This window comes from Heliangelus exortis, chromosome 9 (genome assembly GCF_036169615.1).
Source record: "Heliangelus exortis chromosome 9, bHelExo1.hap1, whole genome shotgun sequence".
Classification (NCBI taxonomy): Eukaryota; Metazoa; Chordata; class Aves; order Apodiformes; family Trochilidae; genus Heliangelus; species Heliangelus exortis.
In genome coordinates this window covers 14,959,098-14,979,843 of record NC_092430.1, presented here as the reverse complement: position 1 = coordinate 14,979,843, position 20,746 = coordinate 14,959,098, and the positions used below count along the sequence as shown (strand labels likewise).

The 20,746-nt window shown below is 43.9% G+C and overlaps 1 protein-coding gene across 5 annotated transcripts in view; it reads left to right on the top strand.

Moving 5' to 3' along the window:
* CCDC50 (coiled-coil domain containing 50) overlaps nt 1-20,746 on the top strand; it is a 42,141-nt gene that overhangs the window by 11,029 nt on the left and 10,366 nt on the right. For 2 of the 5 annotated variants that reach the window (XM_071752293.1, XM_071752292.1), the window contains exons 2-6: nt 5,571-5,633; nt 6,943-7,072; nt 11,661-11,751; nt 14,562-14,679; nt 18,290-18,991. In XM_071752293.1, coding sequence (XP_071608394.1) covers nt 5,571-5,633; nt 6,943-7,072; nt 11,661-11,751; nt 14,562-14,679; nt 18,290-18,991 — 1,104 coding nt within the window. The remainder of the gene's footprint in view (nt 1-5,570; nt 5,634-6,942; nt 7,073-11,660; nt 11,752-14,561; nt 14,680-18,289; nt 18,992-20,746) is intronic. The other 3 variants (XM_071752295.1, XM_071752294.1, XR_011727486.1) reach the window with 2 other exon arrangements.

The window sequence follows — 20,746 nt, the reverse complement described above, 5'->3', positions numbered from 1 at the left end:
TCCTAGGAATGCTGTCTGTGTAACTGCAGTTACATGTCCCAGCCAGCCTCCTGCCCAGCCTCTGTCTGCCCACATGTGGTATCAGGAGTTCAGGAACCTGATGGTGATAGAAGAGGCAGGACAGGAATGAGAAATGCTGAGGTCAGAGCATGTATCTCAGAGCAGCTTTGCTGGTAGTGGGAAGGAAATATCCCAGTTTGATGTTTCCCATGGAATCTGCCTTCTGGGGAGCCTCTCACCTCCCCTTGGGTGGCTGCTTGTTGGCTTTGTTTCAAGGAAATGATCTGCAGATTTTGGAGGGCTTTCTGACTTGGAGTGGTCTGGCCAGTCCCTCCTGGTAAGAGTCTCTATGAGGCCCCAGTTTGTTTTGTAATCTGCTGGGATCTTCATAATTCAGCATCTTTCTGAGACTGCTGGCTTCTAACAGGCTGCACTCGCTGCTTGCCACTTAATTTGTCAGTTCTGCAGGCCCTCAAAAGTGATTTTTAGCTGATGAAACTGTTTTTTTCTGTGTCTCTGTAGTCTTTCCTTTCTCTCCTGTCCTTCAGTTCAGATGCAAAAACTGCAGATGCTCTAAAATAAGCATGACTCACACCTTCATGTTTATTTTGTGAATTATCCAGCACACAATGCTGATGGGAAAACGTTGTGAGTGGAGGGGGTGGGGGAGCAAGAGATGATTTGTAAGACCCAAAAGGAAATGCTTGGAGCATGTGTGTGTGGTCCCTGGGTCATTAAACTGGCTAATATCCCAGAGCATGTCACATGGACCACGTGAACCAAGGGGGCCCTTGGGCCCTTCAGCGGATGTCAGAGCAGACTTGAGGCAGAAGTGGAGCTGTGTTTTGCTGTAAGCCTTCTCTAAGGAGCCAGTCAGGTTTGACCCGTTGTAGAGACCATGCCCTTTCACACCACCCATTCCTGGACGGTTCTTACCTCTTTGTCACACACCTAAGTATCAGTAGCAACATCTAAGGCTGCCTTTGCTCCTCAGGTGTGATTACCTCACTTGCTTTGAAGCAGTTTGGTGAAATGCTGAGCTACAGAGCTGAGGTAATGCTGGAGAAATCTAGTGAGGCAAGTGGCAAAACGTAAAATGGAAAAGGGTATTGTGGAGTTTGGCCAAATTGTTGTACCTAGAGACATTCCTATCTCAGCTATAAAGGCAGGGCTTGCAGCCATGCTTGCGAGAGCACTACTAATGCTTAAAAAGATATATTTTGGGGGTAAACTCTTACAAGTGGAGAAGACCTGTGCATGGAGCTTGCAGAGAAGCTCTTCAGGATGCCTCAAGCAAGCAAGCTTCCTGTTTCGTGGCACTGCATGGATTTTGCAATCCACCACTGCTTCCAGCCATGCTTCTGCCTTTGTCCACCTCTGCTGGCAGTGGCTGGGATTCCTGGGCTGGAATGTCTTTCATTGACAGCTGTGCCAGAAGTGCATATCGCAGACCTGCTCCTTGCTTTGCCAAGGCAGATTGGCTTCTTCAGTCTATGGTTAACCTGTTGTTAATATTCCATGCTTCAGTGATCTGGCCAATTGTAGCTGCTGTGATTGCAGCCTTGCTGCTCGTTTGACAGTCTGATGGCTTAGGGCCAGGATCTGGAGGTGGGAAATCAAGTTAATTTGTCACAGTCAACCTAACATTAATCTTAACTTTCATTTTTTTAGACATACAGTTAGGAAATAAAGAAACAAATTTCCTTCCTTTTATCTATGAAGCCACTTGGAGAGGAGGAATTCTGAGTCTCTGTCATCAGAGCCATCCTATTACAGTGGATGTAATACCTAGTAATGAGTGTGCTGGTGCCATGCAGAGAATGGGCACGGGATGAGGACTAACCAATGAAGCTTCAGTTCAGACCATGCCTGGCTTGTCCACATCTCCATTTTTTTCTGCTCATTGTTAGATACATGTCTTCAGGGCTGGAGGGTTAGTTTTCCTCACTTACAGCTGTGGTCATGATTGACTTAGTGCTATGGGAACTGAGTGTAGTGTTGGGGGAGTTCTCTGCACTTTCCATAGCCCCCAGACATGCCAGGGAGTTGCAGGTGTGTCCCCATACCTTTCCACCTGGCTGCCTGACAGCACTTTGTTGTGTTTGTAATGGGATGTTTTCATTTTCCTTTAGACATTGTGGTACTTGGGAATAATGTGCTTGGATGAGTTAGAGGCAGCCAGTCCAGCCAAGTTTCTGAAAGTGATGAAAGGTCTTCTCGTGCTGTCCATCCTGCCAGCAACTTCAGCAGTATAGAACAAGGGCCATGTGTTGTCAGACTGTGGGTTTGTAAGAGCAGCTTAAGGGAGAGTATACACAGCCAAGTGGCTTCTGCAGCAGTGCATGAATCAGTCCAGATATGTGAGCAACCCCAAGGCTTGCTACTGCCCTGCCAAGCCCCCCAGCAAGATGTCCTTTGTGAGCACAGACACTTGTGAGCTTCCCATGTGCACATTATGAAGAGCTGTCCAGTTTTCCCCTCTCTGTACTGGATCTTGATGGGATAATCAACACAATTTTAAGTCTCAGCCCCCTGTATTCTTGTGTTGAGCCCTTTAACCTGGTGGCTCATCCCAGGGTGTTGTCCTCACTTGTTTTGTCTCAGTTGAATTTTGGAGACTCATAAAGTAGTTCCAGTAGATCTTTGGAGGACAAACGAGAAGAGGTAGTCCCACCTATACAATACAACAGTGTATGCACTTGGCCTTTTCACTGAAGGACTCCATCCTTTCTTTAAGAAGTTTTTGTGCCCCATCAATAAAAAAAGGGTTCAACAATTGTTGCTACATTGTAGGAAGGAAATTCACCTGAGGAGATAAGACTTTTTGCAAGACTGTCAAGAGAAGAACAGCAGTGTTCTATCACAGCCCTCCCACTTTCTTGCCTGTACACCAAGCATGTTTCTGTCAATATGTTTCTTCCTAAACAGAGAAGTGTGTGTGGGCACGGGTAGAATGGGGTGAAAAAAAACATGTGTGCCTCGAGGGAGGATGGAGCAAAGGTCTGCCAGCACCAGCAGCAACCATGACCAGCAAGGCAGAGCTCAAACACTGTGGGGATCAGAGCCTGCACAGAAAGCAGCTGGGAAGGCTGGGATGTGGTTTCTTAAGTGTTTCTTACAGCAGCAATCTTCATGCAAAGAAAACACAGCTCTGAATTGTTGTTGTTAAATCCTTGCTCCTGCACCGCCCGCCGTCCTTGCTAGTACAGCTGTTGAGGCAGCTGTGCACTGGACTTGCTCAGAGACCTATTGCAGTTAAAAATAACACTTCCCTCCCCTTCTCTGTGCTGCGTGGGTTTGTTTGTTTGTTTGTTTGTTTGTTTCTTTCTTTCTTTCTTTCTTTCTTTCATTTTGATTTAGTGTCTGTTACTAATTGTCAGGAGCAAGTGCTGCTTTTTGAGTATGTAAAAGCTCTGCCCTAGATCTGGGCAGAGTGTATGTGGCTCTGTATTGAGGTGTCTTTGCTTAGCTCTGAACTCTGAGTAGGGCTCAAACATCTGAGATGTATGTGGCCTTCCAGCAGGGCAGATGATGCTTGTAAGCAGAAGTTGGTTGTTCTGCAATCATGCTCTTAGAACTATTAGGGGCCACAGAAATAATCCCCTTGCCCTAGTCAATAAAAACCTGTCTTCATGACCCCTGAGCATCCCGGGTATGTCACCTGTGAATAGCACTGCTGCCTGCAGCTCAGCTGTGGCTTTTCCATATCTGAGGCTGAAGGCACTGTTTCTTTATTTATATACAAACTGTCACTAAAAATGCTTCAGTGCTATTTTGTGTTCTGTATCCGCTTCCCTTTTTAAAAATAAATTGCAAAAGTAAACCAAACCAAACCAAAAAACAGAAACAAAACCTTAATTGCACTGTCCAGAATTGTACAGGCCTGAAATGAGTCACTAAGGGATGTATAACCTTAATCTTTGTCCTCATGTCCACCCTGTTGCTTGTCAATCTCCTTCCCTGGAGACCTGCTTTAGGAAATTTTGTCAGCTGTAAAACACCCTCCAACGCAGATAGACTCAAGCAAAAGGTCTGCTGAATATGATAAAGGATAAAGCAATTATCTGAACTCTAGTATAGATGACTAGAAAGTCTTCTAGATATTTTCTGAAGATATCTGCGTGCAGAGGAAAATCTTGATGTTTCTCTGGTGAAGTATGTGCATCAATGGGAGAAGAGGGAAGGCTTGTGGAATGGTGACTTGGGAAGATGCAGCTGCTCTATAGTTTCCTTGCAGTATTTTCCACCCTTTGCAGTGATGGAAATTTTTTATTTTCTCTGACTCTGAATGTAAGTGGTTTTGTGAGAAACTCTTCTTATAGTTTTGGTACATTCTGGTGCTGTTTCCACTTTCTCTTCTAGTCTGTTGCTTTGCTAAAGAGAAACCTTGCTCTTCCCCAGAGCTTGCTAGTGTCTTTTCCCTATATCTGCAGTTTCAAAAAACACCTTGTAATTCTCTGCTTTGTGCCCTACATTTCAAATGGGAAATATTCCCCTTCTGGGTCCTGTTAAGCTGCTTAGCTTGTCACATTGTGGGGAAAAACAAGTCACAGACCCCTCCAGTGTTAATTTTTCTCTGCCCCTGCCTTAAACTCCCCTTGAAGCAGATGGGAACCCTGTGCACGGCAGAGGTGCAGAGCGGGACCCCTGTCTGCAATTTGAGGGCACAAGTCACTTTGTCCTTGGTTCACTGAGAAGCTGATGTGTACCAACCACTGAAAGACTGATCCTGATGCTGTGTGTGCATGTCTCAATCCCAGTATGTATGTGACTTGTGTTTTGATGCCCTTCTGCCTGTCATACCAAGTTAAAAATAAACCCTGGTGTTTTTCTACAGTGTGGGTAGAGTGTTCCTTCAAAAGTTCAAGTGTGAAAGTGATAGGCATTAGCAAAAATCTGCTCCTCTCAAGATGGGCAAAAGGGAACTTGTTCTTTTCCCATTTAACTTGTCTCTGCATCATTTTCAACTTGTTTTTAAGAATATGTGTCCAAACCCTGCTGGTAACACTGTGATTGATCCCATGTAGGTACTGATCCAGCATCTGCACTTCAAAAATTTTATGAAGCTTACAGGAGACAACTGTAAAATGATTCCTGAGCTGGTAGAAATGCCTTAGAGTGAGAGCCATGGAGCTCAGTCTGCTCAGCCCTGCATAGATGATGGTGTGTGCCTTTGTGCAGAACAAATACTATTCTCGGATTCTTTAACCTGGCAAAGAAAGTTATACTAAGCATAAGCACTTGCCCTTGGTTTTAGTTGAACACATTCAGTGTGGGTGTCACTATAAATCTGTGTGAAATACAGAGTTTTGTGTCTGACCCAGTAGTGATGTGGGAAGTTCTGGTCTTCAACTAAAGAAGCAAAGGTGGAGAGCGTAGAAGGTTTGTTTTACAAACAGGGACAAAGAAGCAAGTGTGTGTAAAAATAGCCTGAAGTGCAGGAGGGGGAAAAAAACCGCAAGTCCAGACCTTGACTAGTAGAAGATGTCAGAAGTATCTGTGTGTGTATGCTCCCTTGTCACTTTTTTTTTGATAATTCTCTTGGCATTGTTTCTTGTTTCCCTGTACAGTGTGTCGAGACTTTGCTGTTCTGGAGGATCATACCTTGGCCCATAACTTACAGGAGCAAGAGAGTAAGTAGCAATAATCTTTGAAGCAAGTTTGTCCCAGCAGATACCTTGCTTTGTTTGGCTTTGCTATGAAAAATCCTTCTTGCTTTTTTTTTTTTGCTTTTTTTTTTTTTTTCTTTTTAATGAAATATGGAGTGTTATTACTGTCTTCTAACACCGTTGTGTTCTGCTCTAGCTCACATTGTACCCAAGAGATAGCCACATTTCATGTTTTAATTTGGTGTACTTCTTTAGAGTTGAGGTTTTTTATGCCATTTCTGACAGAACTGCACGTAAGAGTACACTGGAGGTTTTTGTTGATGCACAAGGTTTTTAGAAATGACTGGCAATTTTGGAAGCTTCAAGTTTTATAGGCTGACCTTAGGTGCAACTAGAAGTCTGTTTGTTTACTTATTTCAGAATGATTAGCGCCTGCCTTTTGAAAGGAGGCTGCTTTTTAAGACATTTTGACATAGGGCAGCTGTGCACTGTGGGGTTTTAAAAGGAGGAAAAAAGTACACCCAGGAACTTCAAAGTGACTGGGTATTTTAAAATTTTTTTAAAAATTTATTTTAACATACTTATCTGTTACTTAGGTTATGCTTGCATTGCAGTTTCAGATGTGGTGGCCTCTCTACTGCTTTGCTGGATGCCAAGACCACTGGTATCCACCAGAACTAGGGGCTAATACTGTTCCAGCTACTCTGTCAAGCGTGCAGCTTGTGCTGAAGTTGTGCCCTTGGTGCTGGAACCTGAGACCCCTGAGTTAAAGCTGCCTCTCAGCTGCAGCTCCTGTAGTCATCTTTTCTCCCAGGGAGTGTCCATGTATGGTAAAGGGCTCAATAGTATTCAGTTGCTAAATATAAAGGTGCCAAGATTCTGGAAATTATTGTATTGAGAGCACAGGCAGTTTCCTCCTCTGGAGGTTCTTGAGAGCAAATTAGAGAAGTGTCCATCAGAAGCGTTTTAAGTTCAGTTCATCCTCATTGGCCTATGGTGGTCCCTTCCAGACCCTCTTTATTAATATAGAATAATTTCCCGTGGCCATAAAAATGAAATTCAAAGCCTAAAAAGCATTTTTTTATAAATCTGGATGTTATTAAGATATGTCTTGTATTTGTAACAGACACAGATACAGCCCCTTGGGAGCTGAGACAAGGCAGTCTCAAGCTGCTCGTGTAGTTTCAGTTCAGGACTTCCACACCTTTAGAAATCTTACGTGATGCTTCCCTGCCAAGAGCTGTCTTCCTTGTTGGCCTGGAATCTCCCTCCCACTTGCTTGGTCTTGTTTACACTGTGAAGTTCTGCAGGCTGACTGTCTGTTTATTTCCAGTTGAGCATCACTTGGCAACAAATGTTCAGCGTAATCGTCTGGTGCAACATGACTTACGGGTGGCCAAGCAACTCCAAGAAGAGGAGGATCTGAAAGCACGTGCTCAAATCCAGAAGCACCAAAAAGATTTGTGAGTTTGGGATGGGGCTTTTGAAATGCTAGTCCAGTTTGGTTAAAGCACTGAAATCAGTTGATTGGCAGTATGTGGAGTACAGGTTGGTCAGCCTTTTGCTTTGTTTTCCTTTTTGCTTTGGCTGTCCATTGCTGTAAAAGTATTGGTACTAGGCTCAGGCACACAGTAATGAGAACAAGGTGGAAGCAGATGTCCTGGCTTTGGTTCTGTTGTCTGACCATAGGAGAGAGCCTTCCTGTTCTGCTGCTGTTGGCAAAGTGGGGTAACTTGGCCACTTGTGTTGCTCTTGTCCCTCACTGAAGGCTAAGAAAGAAGAAACCACACTGCAGAAATATACCATGCCACAGTGAATTCTGTTTCTAGTGGGATCTGCAGATACTGGCATGTTTGCATTGTGCCTGAAAAGAAGCTGCTGCCCTGGGGTCAGTTGATGTAAATGTGTGTTGGGGGACAGACCTTCCCTTGCAGGCACTGACTTCTCTAGCAGCTGTGGGAAGGTGTTTAAGGAATGATCCAGTTTGCTTTGCAGATTGTATCAGGCCCCATGAACCAGATCTAACTCTGTGGCCTGTGATTTGGTTTTCTGTGTGCCATGGCTGTGGAGCTGGTGCAGAAATGAAGTGTGGCAGTGCAGGGAAAAACAAATTGAGCTTTCCAGTCCAGAGTTGACACTGGCTCTTATCCTGCCTCCCTACTTAGTCTCTTGCAATGTGTGAAATGTACCAAATGGGTTGTGTGAGAGGGCTCAGTCAGATCCTGTTGATGAGGGAAAGCAGCTTGCTTCCTGATGGGGCTCCCCCCAGATGTAGGGTCTGCAAAGCATAATGTGTCTGCCAGCATGTGCTGTGTTGTGTGATGCCACCCACCAGATACAGCTGGTGGTAGATCACAAACCCTGGGTGGCTCATAAGCAGAGACAGCAACAAGAGCTCTGGATTGCAGATGTGCGAGATACAGAACTGGCTTCAAAGTAGCTTCTCATCAAAGATTTGAAGCTGGGGCGTGACAAATCAGCCACTGTTCTCGATGTTCCCAGCATACTCGGGCACCAGAGCAGAAGAAACCTGTATCTCTCAAGTTTGTGCTTGCTTTCAATAGCTTTGTCTTAATTACCAATTAGAGATGTGAGCATGTAAATGACAATGTAAAAATTGATTTTGTATGGTAGAGATGGTTCCTTTTGTTGCTTGATGGGAACAGCAAACAATTTTCTTCTTGTAGGACTGTAAAAGGGGATTTGCTAACTTTGTGAGCCAAGTTACAGGCAGAATTGCTGATGCAAAATGCTGTGTCAGCAACAGCTCTGCTCCTTGAAGCATGAGTTCTTCTGCAAGAATGGTGAAAAAGTGGCAGGCATCCTTTTGTAATTTGATCCTTTTCTTCCTTACTTCTCTTAAGTTCCCACTGTCTCTTAGCTTGTGCACAATCAATGTGTGCTGGCAACAAAATGATCCTCACTGTTGCTGCTTATTGTATCATCTAGGACAGCTTGACATTGCAAGGTGATGAAGGAGTAAAGAGGCTTTCTTCTGTCTTTCAAAACATGGATTCTCTGAGATAGACTTTGTGAAATGAGAGTAGAGAAATAACTTTTCTAAATTTCAGGGAAGCATCAAACTTTATTTTCGTGCTTCTTTAAAAGCATCTCTCACATCTAGCTGAGCAGTCTGCGCCCTGCTAAGCATAGTAGCAAGGTTGCTAAAGTTACTGTTAGAAACATTGTGAAAATATGCTCTTTCTTCACTTTGCTCATAGTGTTTCTATGTTTCTGTTACACTAATGTGAACAGTTCCCTTAAAGCCTTTTATTTTTTTTTTTCTCCTCACCTGGCAACAATTACTTGCTACAGCCAATGGGAATGGAAGCTTTCTGATCTTCTTTCTCCCCCTTTCCCGAACTGATGCAGTTTCCCTGACACTCTTAGCACTCCTGGCTGCCCAGAAATGGGGGACACACAGGTGTGACATTCAGGGATGGTGATGCTTATGTTGCTTTGCCTTTATTTCTGGGGGCTGATGGGCATTTGAACTCATACTAAAGTGTAAGAAGAGCTGGCAAAGTTCTTTAACCTATTTTCTTATGTCCACTCAAGCTGAAACACTAGCTTATGTTGATAACTAATCAAGTCACAGTACTTAATTACTACTGAGAGATAAGCCCCAAAATCTAATCCTCTGTTGTTGTTTGGTGGTTCTCAAAGATTTATTTGTGTCATCAGGAACAAGAAAATGCTTCTGCTTTTACGTTACTTCCAGTGGTTTTTGCTGTTAATGGAGAGGCAGTGACCTTGTTGTCTTGGCTCTGGAAGACGATTAGCTGTTCCTGTCTCTTGTTTGTCTGCAATAAGATGAATTTTAAGCATTTAGCAAGTCAGTTGCTGGTGCTGAACTTGGCGCCTCAGCTCTATTCACAGGTGCCGAGGAAATTTGAGATGTGGAAGGCCTTGATATATCTGACCTTTCTAAATTATTTTCTACCTGGGTTCATGTCCTCTGAGACTAGGGTCATATGGGATCCAGTGTCTCAGGCCCACAGACAGTATGCTCCCCAGGATTTGCATTTTCAGCTTTTTTTTTTTTTTTTTTTTTTTTTTTTTTTTCCTGAGGATAGTGGTTCCCTAGTGGTTCTAAATTTGCCAAGGTGCCTTTGTATATGACAGATTCAAGAACTGGATTTGCTGTCATGTAAGCTCATGTACCTCTGAACAGGTCTCCCCTGAAAAGGAAGAAAAAAATGAAAAGAAAGAAAAAACAAAAGAAACTAGAAAGAAACAAATACAATCATATAGGAAAGAATAGATCTTTAAGAGTTATTGACTCCACCCAAAAACTTAGATTTGGCCTATTGATAACTCCAGCCCTACAAATACTGAAATTGAAAAATCTGTTTTCCAGAGCATATCTAGAAGTGGGTCAGTTTGTGGATATGCAGAAGTGTTCGTGAATGTCATGGTCTTGGAAAGGGAAGGAAATGTCATATTCTGACACAGACTTGGGGTTTATGTGTGTTTAGGAAGGGGATATAAATAACATGCAGTATCCAATTGCAGATCTGCTTCTATGGAGCAGTTGCCAGAAATAAAGAAGCTTCTTTTTCCTCTTGCTGCATATTCTCTTTCCTTCCCGGTGACAGATTAGCTGTTTCTTGGTGGTATTTATCCTCTAAACCTTCTTATTGTCACAGTGTCCTTCCCTACCCAAAACCACATATCCACTCTCTCTGCTTTGCTTATATTCTCTTTCTGTGAAAGCAAGCTCTGTGGTGACACTGACTTGACTGCTCCAGCTATGCCCCTTCTCTCTGTTTTGCCAGTGAAAGTGCTTGCCTACACTTACTATTTTGAGTTCTGCTGCTCACATCCTAGACTCTCCTCCTGTCCTTTGCCTGCAAGTTCTGTAGGTCACTTGCCCCCTGATCCTTGCCCAAACCTAGAACTAGTTGCTCCAGCCCACACAGCCCAACTTTGAAATAGCTGAACCTGCTTCTCTTGAAATGTTTGCTTGACTTCCATAATACACTCTCAGTAGTGCTCCCACCACCTATCTGATCACTGCCAGGATGTTCTTCAAAAGATTGTATTCTAATAAAGCAAGCTCTGCCTGTTGCTGTTCCCATTCACAGCTCCTATGCTTTGCCTCTCAGTAATCTTAATTGCAGACATAGCTTAGATTGATATTTCTGACCTGTTTAGAGCTAGTCTTTGGATCAATTTCAACAGTGCAGGGAGAGCTAATAACTTTTCCTAAATCCCCCAGCTCCTTTCTGCTATGCCCTAAGGAAACCCTGGGTACTGTTCCAACCTGTTTGCCAGGTGTCAGAGCCTGTGGCTGAAAATGGCACAATTCTTGCAGATGCATTCAGTTTGCTGTCCCTGAAATGCAGCAACCTCATCCAGATGCACAGATGAGACTCGTATGTCTCAATTACTCTGGTATCCCTTTTTCTGTCCCCAGTTAATGCAGTATTGTGTTGTTCCTGCATTGGCAGTGGACAACTGCTCCCTTACCCCTTGTTTTGACACACACCGCCCTCTTGGCACTGGTTCTGCTTTTGTGTCTCGCCTCATCTTGCTGGCATTTCCTCATTCATTACTGACCTGCCACCTCTAGCCCCTGCTTGGCCTACTTACTGAATTTTGCTGTCAGCATTTCTGCATTTTCTTCTCCTTGGCTTTCACATAAAAACACTTTCCAAGAAGTGCCTGTGTTAACTTGATCCTGAAACCCCTCTTTTGGCACCACATGCACAAAAACTCAGCAGAATTAGACTGTTCGCAGAGGATTCTCTGCACTACCTGGGCCTTCCCTGTCCTATGGTACCGACCTCTTTTCTTAGGGAACTGCCTATGCATCTGTTTTCTCTTGTTTTATGCTCTGATTGTGAATGGTTTGGGATATACTTTCTAAATTTGGCCAACAGTAAGCACAAGGAGTCCTGGTCCCTGGTAAGGATTCACAGGCTCTGCACTAATACTGAGTAACAGTTCTGTGTAAATCATGGCTCTTTTGCTTTTTTGTCCTTTTCTTCAGGCTGGCTGATGCCTGTGACTTTAGCTGCGTGTAATCCTCGTCTCCTTGCTTTCTAGAGAACGACAAGACAGCGAGATTGCTCAGGAAATCCAAGTGAAGCTGGTGTTTGAAGCGGAGCAGCGCCGCAAGCAAGAGGAAAATGATGAGGTAACTTTTTAAGCGTTGGGGATGGCAGAGCTATTTGTAGCAGCCCTTCCAGGGCGGGCATTTCTTGATCTTTTGCCACAGGACTTGTCTTGCTTGGAGTCAGTCCTGGTCCTCACAGGTCTTGGTATGCACAGAGGTTTTGGGGAGTCTTGGTACAGGAATAAGGTACAGTTGGAGTCCTCATGCTCAAGGGTCACAAGGGTTGATGATGCCAGTGGCCTGGGAAACCAAGAGGGCAGGTAGTAGCTGAGTATTGCTGAGGTGTTAATTGCCCTGCTGTAAGAAAGTGTAATTGCTATGCTGGGTTTGAGATCAACTTTCTTCTTCTAATGCAAGAAGGTGGGTACTACTTTTGGAAGAACTCTGGGTCGCGATTTCTTGGTCTTTGGTACAAAGGCATCAGCAAGATCCTCAACTTGGTCATCTGTCTCTGGCTTCTCTGTTACCTTCCTTCACCTTCAAATTAGTCTTTCACAGCCTGAATATTCTGCAGTTTCTTGCTAGCGGATTCCTTTTGTGATTTCAGAATATTTCTCTGCTGCTGCTGTTTCGAAAGCCTGCGGTGGGGTTTGTCCCTGGTATTCAAAGGTTTTTGCTTGTTGATCACTTCATTGTATCAGCTTGTCAGATTGGGTATTCAAGAAAGCTGCAGAATGGAGGAACACCTGTGTGATCCTGGAATGTGGCTTAATTTTTGATTATATGTAAGGTTACTCAGACTTCTCAGAAAATTAAGATGCTCAAGAGGCACCTGGTGGCATTTTCTCTCTAGGAAGTATGTGAACACAAGACTGTATTTCCTGCAAGAGCCTGAAATAAGAATCTGCCCTTACTTGACAGATACATCAGTTTTCTTGTGCAAGACCTCATTTTCTTCTTACACCATTAAGTCCAAGTAGGTGCTGAAAGGCTGCCCAGGCAGATGTTGAATGCTTCTGAGAGGAGCTTGTGGCAACTCTAGCTAAAGGATTTATGCTATCAATGTCACCATCTGTCTCATTTTTATCTGGAAGGCGAAGGCAATGCAATACTACAAATATTGGCTGTGGGGACTGCACCCTTCCTTCCTGCCTTATGTAGAGAGCTGCTGGGATGTCAGCAGTCTGACAGCATGTCTCAGCAGCCTATCAAACCAGCATGCTGACTATCTTGTGCTGCTGTGAGCAATCTTCAGACCAGTGTGGCTCAAAATGATGAGGTGAAGTTGAATAACTATTCTTTCTCATCCTCCTGGTACCTGGGAAGTTCCCAAGTGCAGCTGAAATGTGACTGTGGACTGGGTTAGGATGCAGCTGGGTACCAGGGTGTGAGACTACTGCCCATCCTTGCACAGCATCTGTTGTACCCTGCAGGGCACTCTGTGTTACACCAGTATGGGCCCCATGCTGGGATAGTCTTGTATTTGCCACACGTGAGAGTGTAGTGGCTGCTCAGTGTATGTGATAATTCTCTGGTATCAGTAGTGGCTGACAGTGTTATGCCAGTGCTCTGCTTGAGGCAGACCCCATCTGGTGTGCAGGGATTTTAAATGAAGTGCTAAGCCTACCTGCTTACAAGCCCAGCTTGTGAGAAATGGTTTATGCAGATTTGGAAGTCCTGAGCTGTCTCAGTCTTGGAGATAATGTGCTTAAGCTGATATATTTATAGACTTACTGTACTTGCTGGAAGGAAGGGAATGGTTTTGGGTTTTGTTTTGGGGTTTGTTTTGGTAACTGCCTCTGAAATTCCCAGGTCCTTCCCAAAGCTGGCTACTGAGCAGAGCTGATTGGTTTTTTTAATAGTTTGTACTTGAACACTCAACCTATGTCCTCCAGTGCTGGCTTTGCTCTGGAGGGTGTTGGCTCTTAATTTGCATTTCATACATACCTTTCCTGTCTGCAATGTACACTTCACATGCATGGCTCTGTAAAGGTCCTGAAGATTAGAGAGGCTTAAATAGATGTCATCCAAACATGCCCTCCTGGTACCTCCCAGCTTCTCTTCCTAGCTTCAGAGTACCTCCACTGACTCAAGTTCCTGGGCCACAAATGAGCAAGCCCCAGGGAGCCATTAGCTGTTGCTAGGCCTTGTTGATCCATTACTCATCTTCAAAGGAAAGCCAATTAGGAAAATGGAGTGCTATTCTCTTTGATGGCATGTGTACCAAAACTGTGAAAGAAGATAAATGGCTGTAGTCCCTGCAGCGCTCCTGCCTTGTGCTAGTTCTCTCTTCCTAACATCCCTTTCAATTTTTCTTTTCCTTCAGCCTCTGTCTGTCAAAGTGATGCATTTCCCTGCCTGGCATCCTACAGTCCATATAAAATACAGCTAGTATGAAGTGAGTTCATTACTTGCTCTGGGAACTCCATCCAGTCAGAAGTGTCTTCAGCTGGAGACAGTCTTCTTCTCTCTGTCTTCCTTTCCATGGTGGAGCACAGGGAGGAGGCCCAGCCCACACCTGGGAGCAAGTATGTGCTTGTGTGGCTTCCAAATCCTTGCTGAAAGCCTGAGGTTGCACATGCAGTTCCTTCTGCCATGCTTTGGCTATTAGGGCTTTGCAGACTTGTGTGCTCATGGAACAGGATCCTTGAGTGCCATGGTGCTGGAAGCCCTGTGGTGGGCCTGGGTGAGGTTGGATGAGATGATGGTGTTGCTGAGATATAGTCCAATCATAAGTCCAGTCCAGGGGTTGGATTTGAGAGTAAACTTGTTGTTGCCGTGTCTGAAAAATCAGATTATCAGAATTTCTATAACTGAATGAAGAATATGAATAAAAGACTCTGGAGGTGTTCTTTAGATGGCAAAGTAATGCTTTCTTCCACCCTCTGCAGGACATTGCCCGTCTCCTACAACAAAAAGAACTGCAGGAAGAAAAGAAGCGCAAGAAGCACTACTCTGAATCCCAGGGACACACAGTCTATGAAGATAGTTATTATGCAGAAAATGGAGGTACGTTTCTGCTAAAGGATCAAGATCAAGGCAGTACAGGTGAACCTGGTGATCTAGAAACTCCTTTTAGGACATTTCCCTTATCCTACAGTCCTGCCTCCAGCACTGTAGCATTGCTTTGGTTTTGAGGGTCAGGACCAGACTTAGCTCTAGAATTGGGAAGTGTCAAGAAAAAGTGAAGACAACTCTATGATTTTTTTTATGTCCTAAGAGATACAGCCTAAAGGACAGGGACAAGGGTGTGTGGTGTGTGTATGTGCAAACAGGGCTTGTGGTAAAAGACAGTAGCTGATGGTACTGATGAGCCACAGTTACTCCCGTGTAACACCCCAAGTGTGCAGGGAAGAAATGCAGACACAATTTCACTCTTGTGTTCAAAGATAAACAGGTCCATGTGCTCATCTGTGGTGCTGGCATAAAGAGTACATACATACTACATGCATACATCCTACATAAAGGAGTAAGTGCTAGTTCATGGAACAGCCTTTCAAAAATAACTCCTTGCAGGTATGTATCCAAGCTTTAAAATTAGCACAACCTCTTTGAATGACTTACTGAATAACAAGGTCATCTCCACAGGTGTCTCTGCTCTGATTATCATCTGGGACTGTACATTGTTGAAAAGATATGACCCACAGCACTGCATTGCTTTGTCTTGGCTTTTATGATTGAATACAGATCTTCTTTAAATTGAGAGGAGAGAATCAGGGTGTGTTTAATTATGGAGCAATCTGGGGATGGCTTTGCTGTGCACTGATGGTGGTTCTTATGTGGGGAAGAGACAGGCTGCTTTTGATTTACCAGATTTTGAAGATCAAACCTCTTATTTCTCATTTTAACATCAATGCCATTAATGATTTTAAATGTCTTATTTGAACTTACACAAAGTATTTTAGTTTCCATTGGGAAGAAGTTCAGGAATGGCCAAGAAAACACAAAGCATGAAGTATAAGACAGTAACCAAGTGGAAATTTCATGACCACAAGTCCTGCTATGTGTACAGTGCTGGGAAAGCCTTTGATCTTGGAGTCTTATGGCCAGCCCACACTTTTCAGAATTAAATAGGACAATAGTTTTTCAGAATTAAATAGGACAAGTCCCTGAAAAAATACAGTATAAGTAATAGCGATGCTGTGCAGAGGTGGTAGGGTAAGATGTATTTTTATAGTGGAAATGAGCTGACAAAAGTTTGTGACTCTGAACTGAGACTGTGGCATGGATTTGGAGAGCAGGATATCTCATGGGTCTAATTTTTCTTCCTGCAATAGTCTGAAGTCTCAGGGGTGAGGTAGAAGCTGTACTGACTGCTCATAGCAGTACTGCTCTTGATCTGTGCTCTTTAAAAAACTAAAAAGGACTGAAGTAGCTTTTGATGCCTAGATATAGTCCATTGGTCTGGAACCTTTTAAGTACTTGGACACCGTTTGACTAGGCTTCAGGATCCTTAATTTGTATCCTCCTCATTACTTGTGAACTCAAAAAACAGCCCTTGCTTTGTTTGGGTTTTAGTCTATTCTGAGACTTAATAAAAATTTATTCACATCCAGGAGGAATGTGGATTTATAGCTATTGCTCCAAAGCAATCTGAGCTCTTACAAAGTGGAAAAATAAACATGAAAAGAATTCTTCCCAGAAGTGTCTGTGCCATGAAAAACATTTCTGCATTCACTCAGTCACTTCCTACTTGAGAGAGTAACACCAGGACCTAAAGAGTGTTTGCTCAGCCCCTGTGGAAGGTGCCACAGGAACCGATGCCTGCTGAGGAGTTAATCACCCTGAGATACCCAAAAAGCAAATCTTCTGCTCAGCTGCCTGACATGGTTGTGCTACCTGCAGCAATCCTTTCCCAGCATAGCCATCCTTTGCTGTTTCATGGTCTTCTGCTCTCTGCTGCTTTCCTCCATTGAGCTTTCCTTAATGACAAAATTGAATTAATTCTTAGACTAATTCTTGTTTGTATTGTTCAAAAACTGGCTTTTGCTTTCAGGCTCCAGTCTACGTTGTTCAGTAAGTCACATAGAGTGTGTTATCAGATACATGTTTTCTGTAAATCACGTGAATGGTCTAAAACTGAGCAGAAAAATTAACCACTTAATAGGAAGGAACTGCTGTGGTTACTCTTGCAGTTCTTGGATTTTAAAAAAATTTTACCTGTTCCAGATAAAAGACACACAGATTTGTTTTCAAGGTGGTTTTCTTTTGGTCGAACTTTTGCTGGCTCTGAAAGATTTTTTTTTTTTTCTCAATGCAATGGCTTGAAGGGAATATTCAGTATTGTTGTTTTGTTTGCTTTTTCTTACTGAAATCTAGATGATTGTAAGGAAGGAAGAGCTGCTTATTAAACAGAATGCAGTTCATTGCAATGACATCTATGAAACATTCTTAGATACCATAAACTGCTCAGCAATGGAGAAGAAAGGTCTTATGCTGCTTGTTTTTCTTTGATTTTTGGGGTTTTTTTTTGTGTAGTTCTATTTCAAATCAACCTCTGCTTCAAGGCAGCTTTTTTTCTTTAGAAATACACCTTCATTCTGAAAAATTGCTGTAGAGAGGTAATAGTTCACTCATTGCCATGATTTTTCTTAGCAAATAATTTCATTGGAAAATAAGTTGATCAGCAGATTGTGTATGAGCACACTGCTGCATCCTCATAGCTGTTTCAGGTTTCTTACTGAAACTAAATGCAAAGAAAATTTCCACCTGCTTTCTGGAAAGCACAGAGGAAACAACCCCGCCAACCTGCTGAATAAGCGGCTTTTCCAGCTATATTGCTGAGGTCAGGAGCCTGCATTTTGTGAAGTTTTATCGCACCCTTAAATTTCTGTAGTTGCAGTCAGAACTTAGACTTTAATTTAGCCAGTAATAGAAGTGCAAGTCCTGAAACTTCTGGGTCTGCGAGAGGTATGTGACAGTCTGTGGTAGAAGATATTTGGATGCTGCAGCCACGCATCTTGTTCTTGCTTTTATATTAAAAAAAATCATCACATCCCGCTTGTCTTTTTCTCGTCTGCTTGATGTGGGTCTTCCTGCTGTTGGGTGAGGCTGGTTTTTTTTCTAATGAAAAACCTTGTGCCTGAAGCCAGGACAAGGCACCGGTGCCCATAATCCGGGGCCCAACCTGACCCTCTACTTTGCCCCTCGTGGCCTTACATACTCCTGTTGCCTCCCAGCCTCATCTGCTTTTTGCACCCTCCTTTGCAAGCCTTTATCTGATGGCTCCAGTATCCTGCAGCAGTGATGTGTCACCAGGAGATGAACCATTCTGCTAGCTCTCTTTCAGCCCCAATGACATCATTAAAAGTCCTTCATCTCCATACTGTATTGTCCTTGTCTAAGAAGGACACATGGACATACTTTTTGGCTGGACCTGTGCTTTCTGCTCCAACCCCTTTGCCTCCTGTGTTGCCCTGCTGCTGTTTCACTTTGTCCTCCATTACATCCTGTGAGCATTATATCCTTCATATTTCCTTCTGATGCCACCATGTTTTGCCTGCATTTCCAGCTTCTGCCATCACATTCCCTCACCTGCATGCTCTAAATCTGACCTCCTTGAGCCACCATTAACCCCTGCACCACTAACCCACTCCTTGTTTGTCCCCCCATTGCCCAGAGCATCCCTGGGGTGATCCCAGAGAGCAGGTTTCTGAGCCTGGCAGGGCATGCAGTGGTGACGGGCGCACTCGCCGCCGGAGAGAGCACTGGGAAGCACCCTCGCCTTTGTCCTGTGGTACCTCCAAACACGGGCATTCCCCCTCGGAGCATCCTCAGAGGTCTCAACCAAGTGAGGCCAGCTATGGCTATCAGCAGGAGCGGAAATACACCAGCCAGGGCAGATCCAGGAGACCTCCTAGCCTTGACCTGGAAAGAGAAGCAGAGCACAGTGTCCATGGCCACAGCAATAGGTGGGAGCCACAGGAGAGAAGAGCAGCTGGCAGGGAAAAGGCTCGGAGACCTCCTGGTCTTGACCTGGAGTCAGAGCGTGGACTCGCAGACCAGGTGCGGTGCAGCAGAAAACCTCCAAGGCAAGACAGAAAAAAGCACCTTCCTCTTCTTGAGGTGGAACTGGAGGCTGAGCAAGAGACCTGGCATCAGGGTGGCAGCCAGCAGGTACGCCCTGAAAAACACAAGTCTCGTCATCAAGGCCACTCTTCGCATGGGATGGTGCGTGATGAGAGGTTCCATGATGCTGAATCTAGAGGTGATCATAGAAGGGGTAAGGAGAGAGGCTGCATAAGGGCAGGACACAGGAGACGTTCCCCCTCCCCACCTGCTGTGACCCAGGGGAAGGCTGGAGACTGCCAGTGGCACTCAGGTAACCAAGTGATGGGAAAAGTGTATGTATGTGTGAGGGCAGACCTCTGGGTGCCCCATCCTGGTGTTAGTGAGATTCTTATCCATTCATGTTCTTGCTCTTTTTATTTCCTGACATGTTCCATGGCATCAGGAGGAGGACTAAGAAGGCATCGTTGGAAATGGTGCCCTTGGAATTCTGTGGTTAAGAAGAAAAAAAAAACCACAAACACAAACCTCCCCAAAACTAATCAACTTCTTGTTTTGTGATATATTTTGTGTTTCCTTGCATAGGAGGGGAAAAAAAATAACAAAACCCCCAATGTTATGACTACACTGTGAGGACAGTGTCTAAGCACTAACAAGCCAGCAGTTTCCATCCACTTCTTACTGAAAACCCTTCTGGCAACTTAACCAATTCACTTCAGGCATAGTTCAGTAGAGGCGTAAGGTGTCCTACTGGGGTCTGTTTATAAGATGGGGTTCTTATCAAACTCTATACAAGTGAATTTTTCTAGAAAACTCTATACTTCTTTTTGCTCAATAACACCTGAGGACTGGCTGACTTTAAGGATCCAGATCCATCTTTCTGCTTCTAAAATCTCATTGAGGGTGGAGGTGACCTATATCATAGTGAAAGTAGGAGTTCAGAAACTTGCACCTGTGTCTGCCACAATGTGGGAAACTTGTGCTTTAAGCCATCTGACTGGTTTGCACTTGGATAAGGTGAGGATGATAATGTGTGTTTGCCTCTGGAGGTGCTAGGAGAATTATATTTTGTTTTCATAATGCAAAGGTTTACTTTAAATGTGTGGAAGGTGTTAATCAAGTCTTAATACAACCATTGTGTAGTGATTTGCCCTGATACCATGTGAGTCAAAGTGACTCGGTATCCCATCACATTGAGTCAAAATAGCCAGAATCTCACATCCTCTTCCTGTGCACCATGGTCATGGTGGGCTTTGTGTTCCCCTGAGTGAGAGCAGAAGTGATGTGGAAGTAACATTTATTGTTGTCTTATGAGCAAATGAAGCTTGGCACTGCTCAGAGTGTGAGGGAAGTTCAGCCTCAACCTTGCCAGCAAACAATTCCTGGAAATTTACTTTTATTCTTTAGAGGCAATGCTGTACCTTTTGGCCACACTGTTCATTCCAGCATAGTAAAACTGTATTTACCTTGACCTTGGACCCTGAATAATTTAACTCTGGCCAAGCTGGTGCTTTTTGACAGAGTTTTGGTCTGGGCAGGAGATTGCAGCTCTTAGCTTGGATTGGTCAAAGTGTGTTGGGAAAGGCCAAAATCATAGGCTTAATGCCTGAGCTGAAGCTTTTTTCTTGCACTAGGATGGTTTGTAAGAGGGGTGTTAATTACTTAGGATCACTGATCAGTTGATGCAAACAAAACAAAAAGCATAACCCTTACACCCCTCCTTTAGTACCTGTAGAAGAGTTGGTTTCCTATTCCACAGCTTTATTCTGGGTTGATGCATGAGGTCTTTGGCCCTTTGCAGTTTGAGGGCTTCAGGATGCCTGCTGGATTATGGTGATGGCTTGGTAAATGCACAGAAAGATTTTACAAGATGGGAAGGAAACTGATTGGTGGCCCAGTAAGATGTAACAGGTATTTATAACAGTGGAAGTCGTAAAGCTGGAGGGAGAGAAGCTATGATTGAAGCTTTCTCAGTTTGAAATATAAGACACAAGCATCTGGAGTGTTTGTATATATTGGACATAAAGCAGAAAACTCATTTAGAAGTCTGAGATGTCTGAATTATACA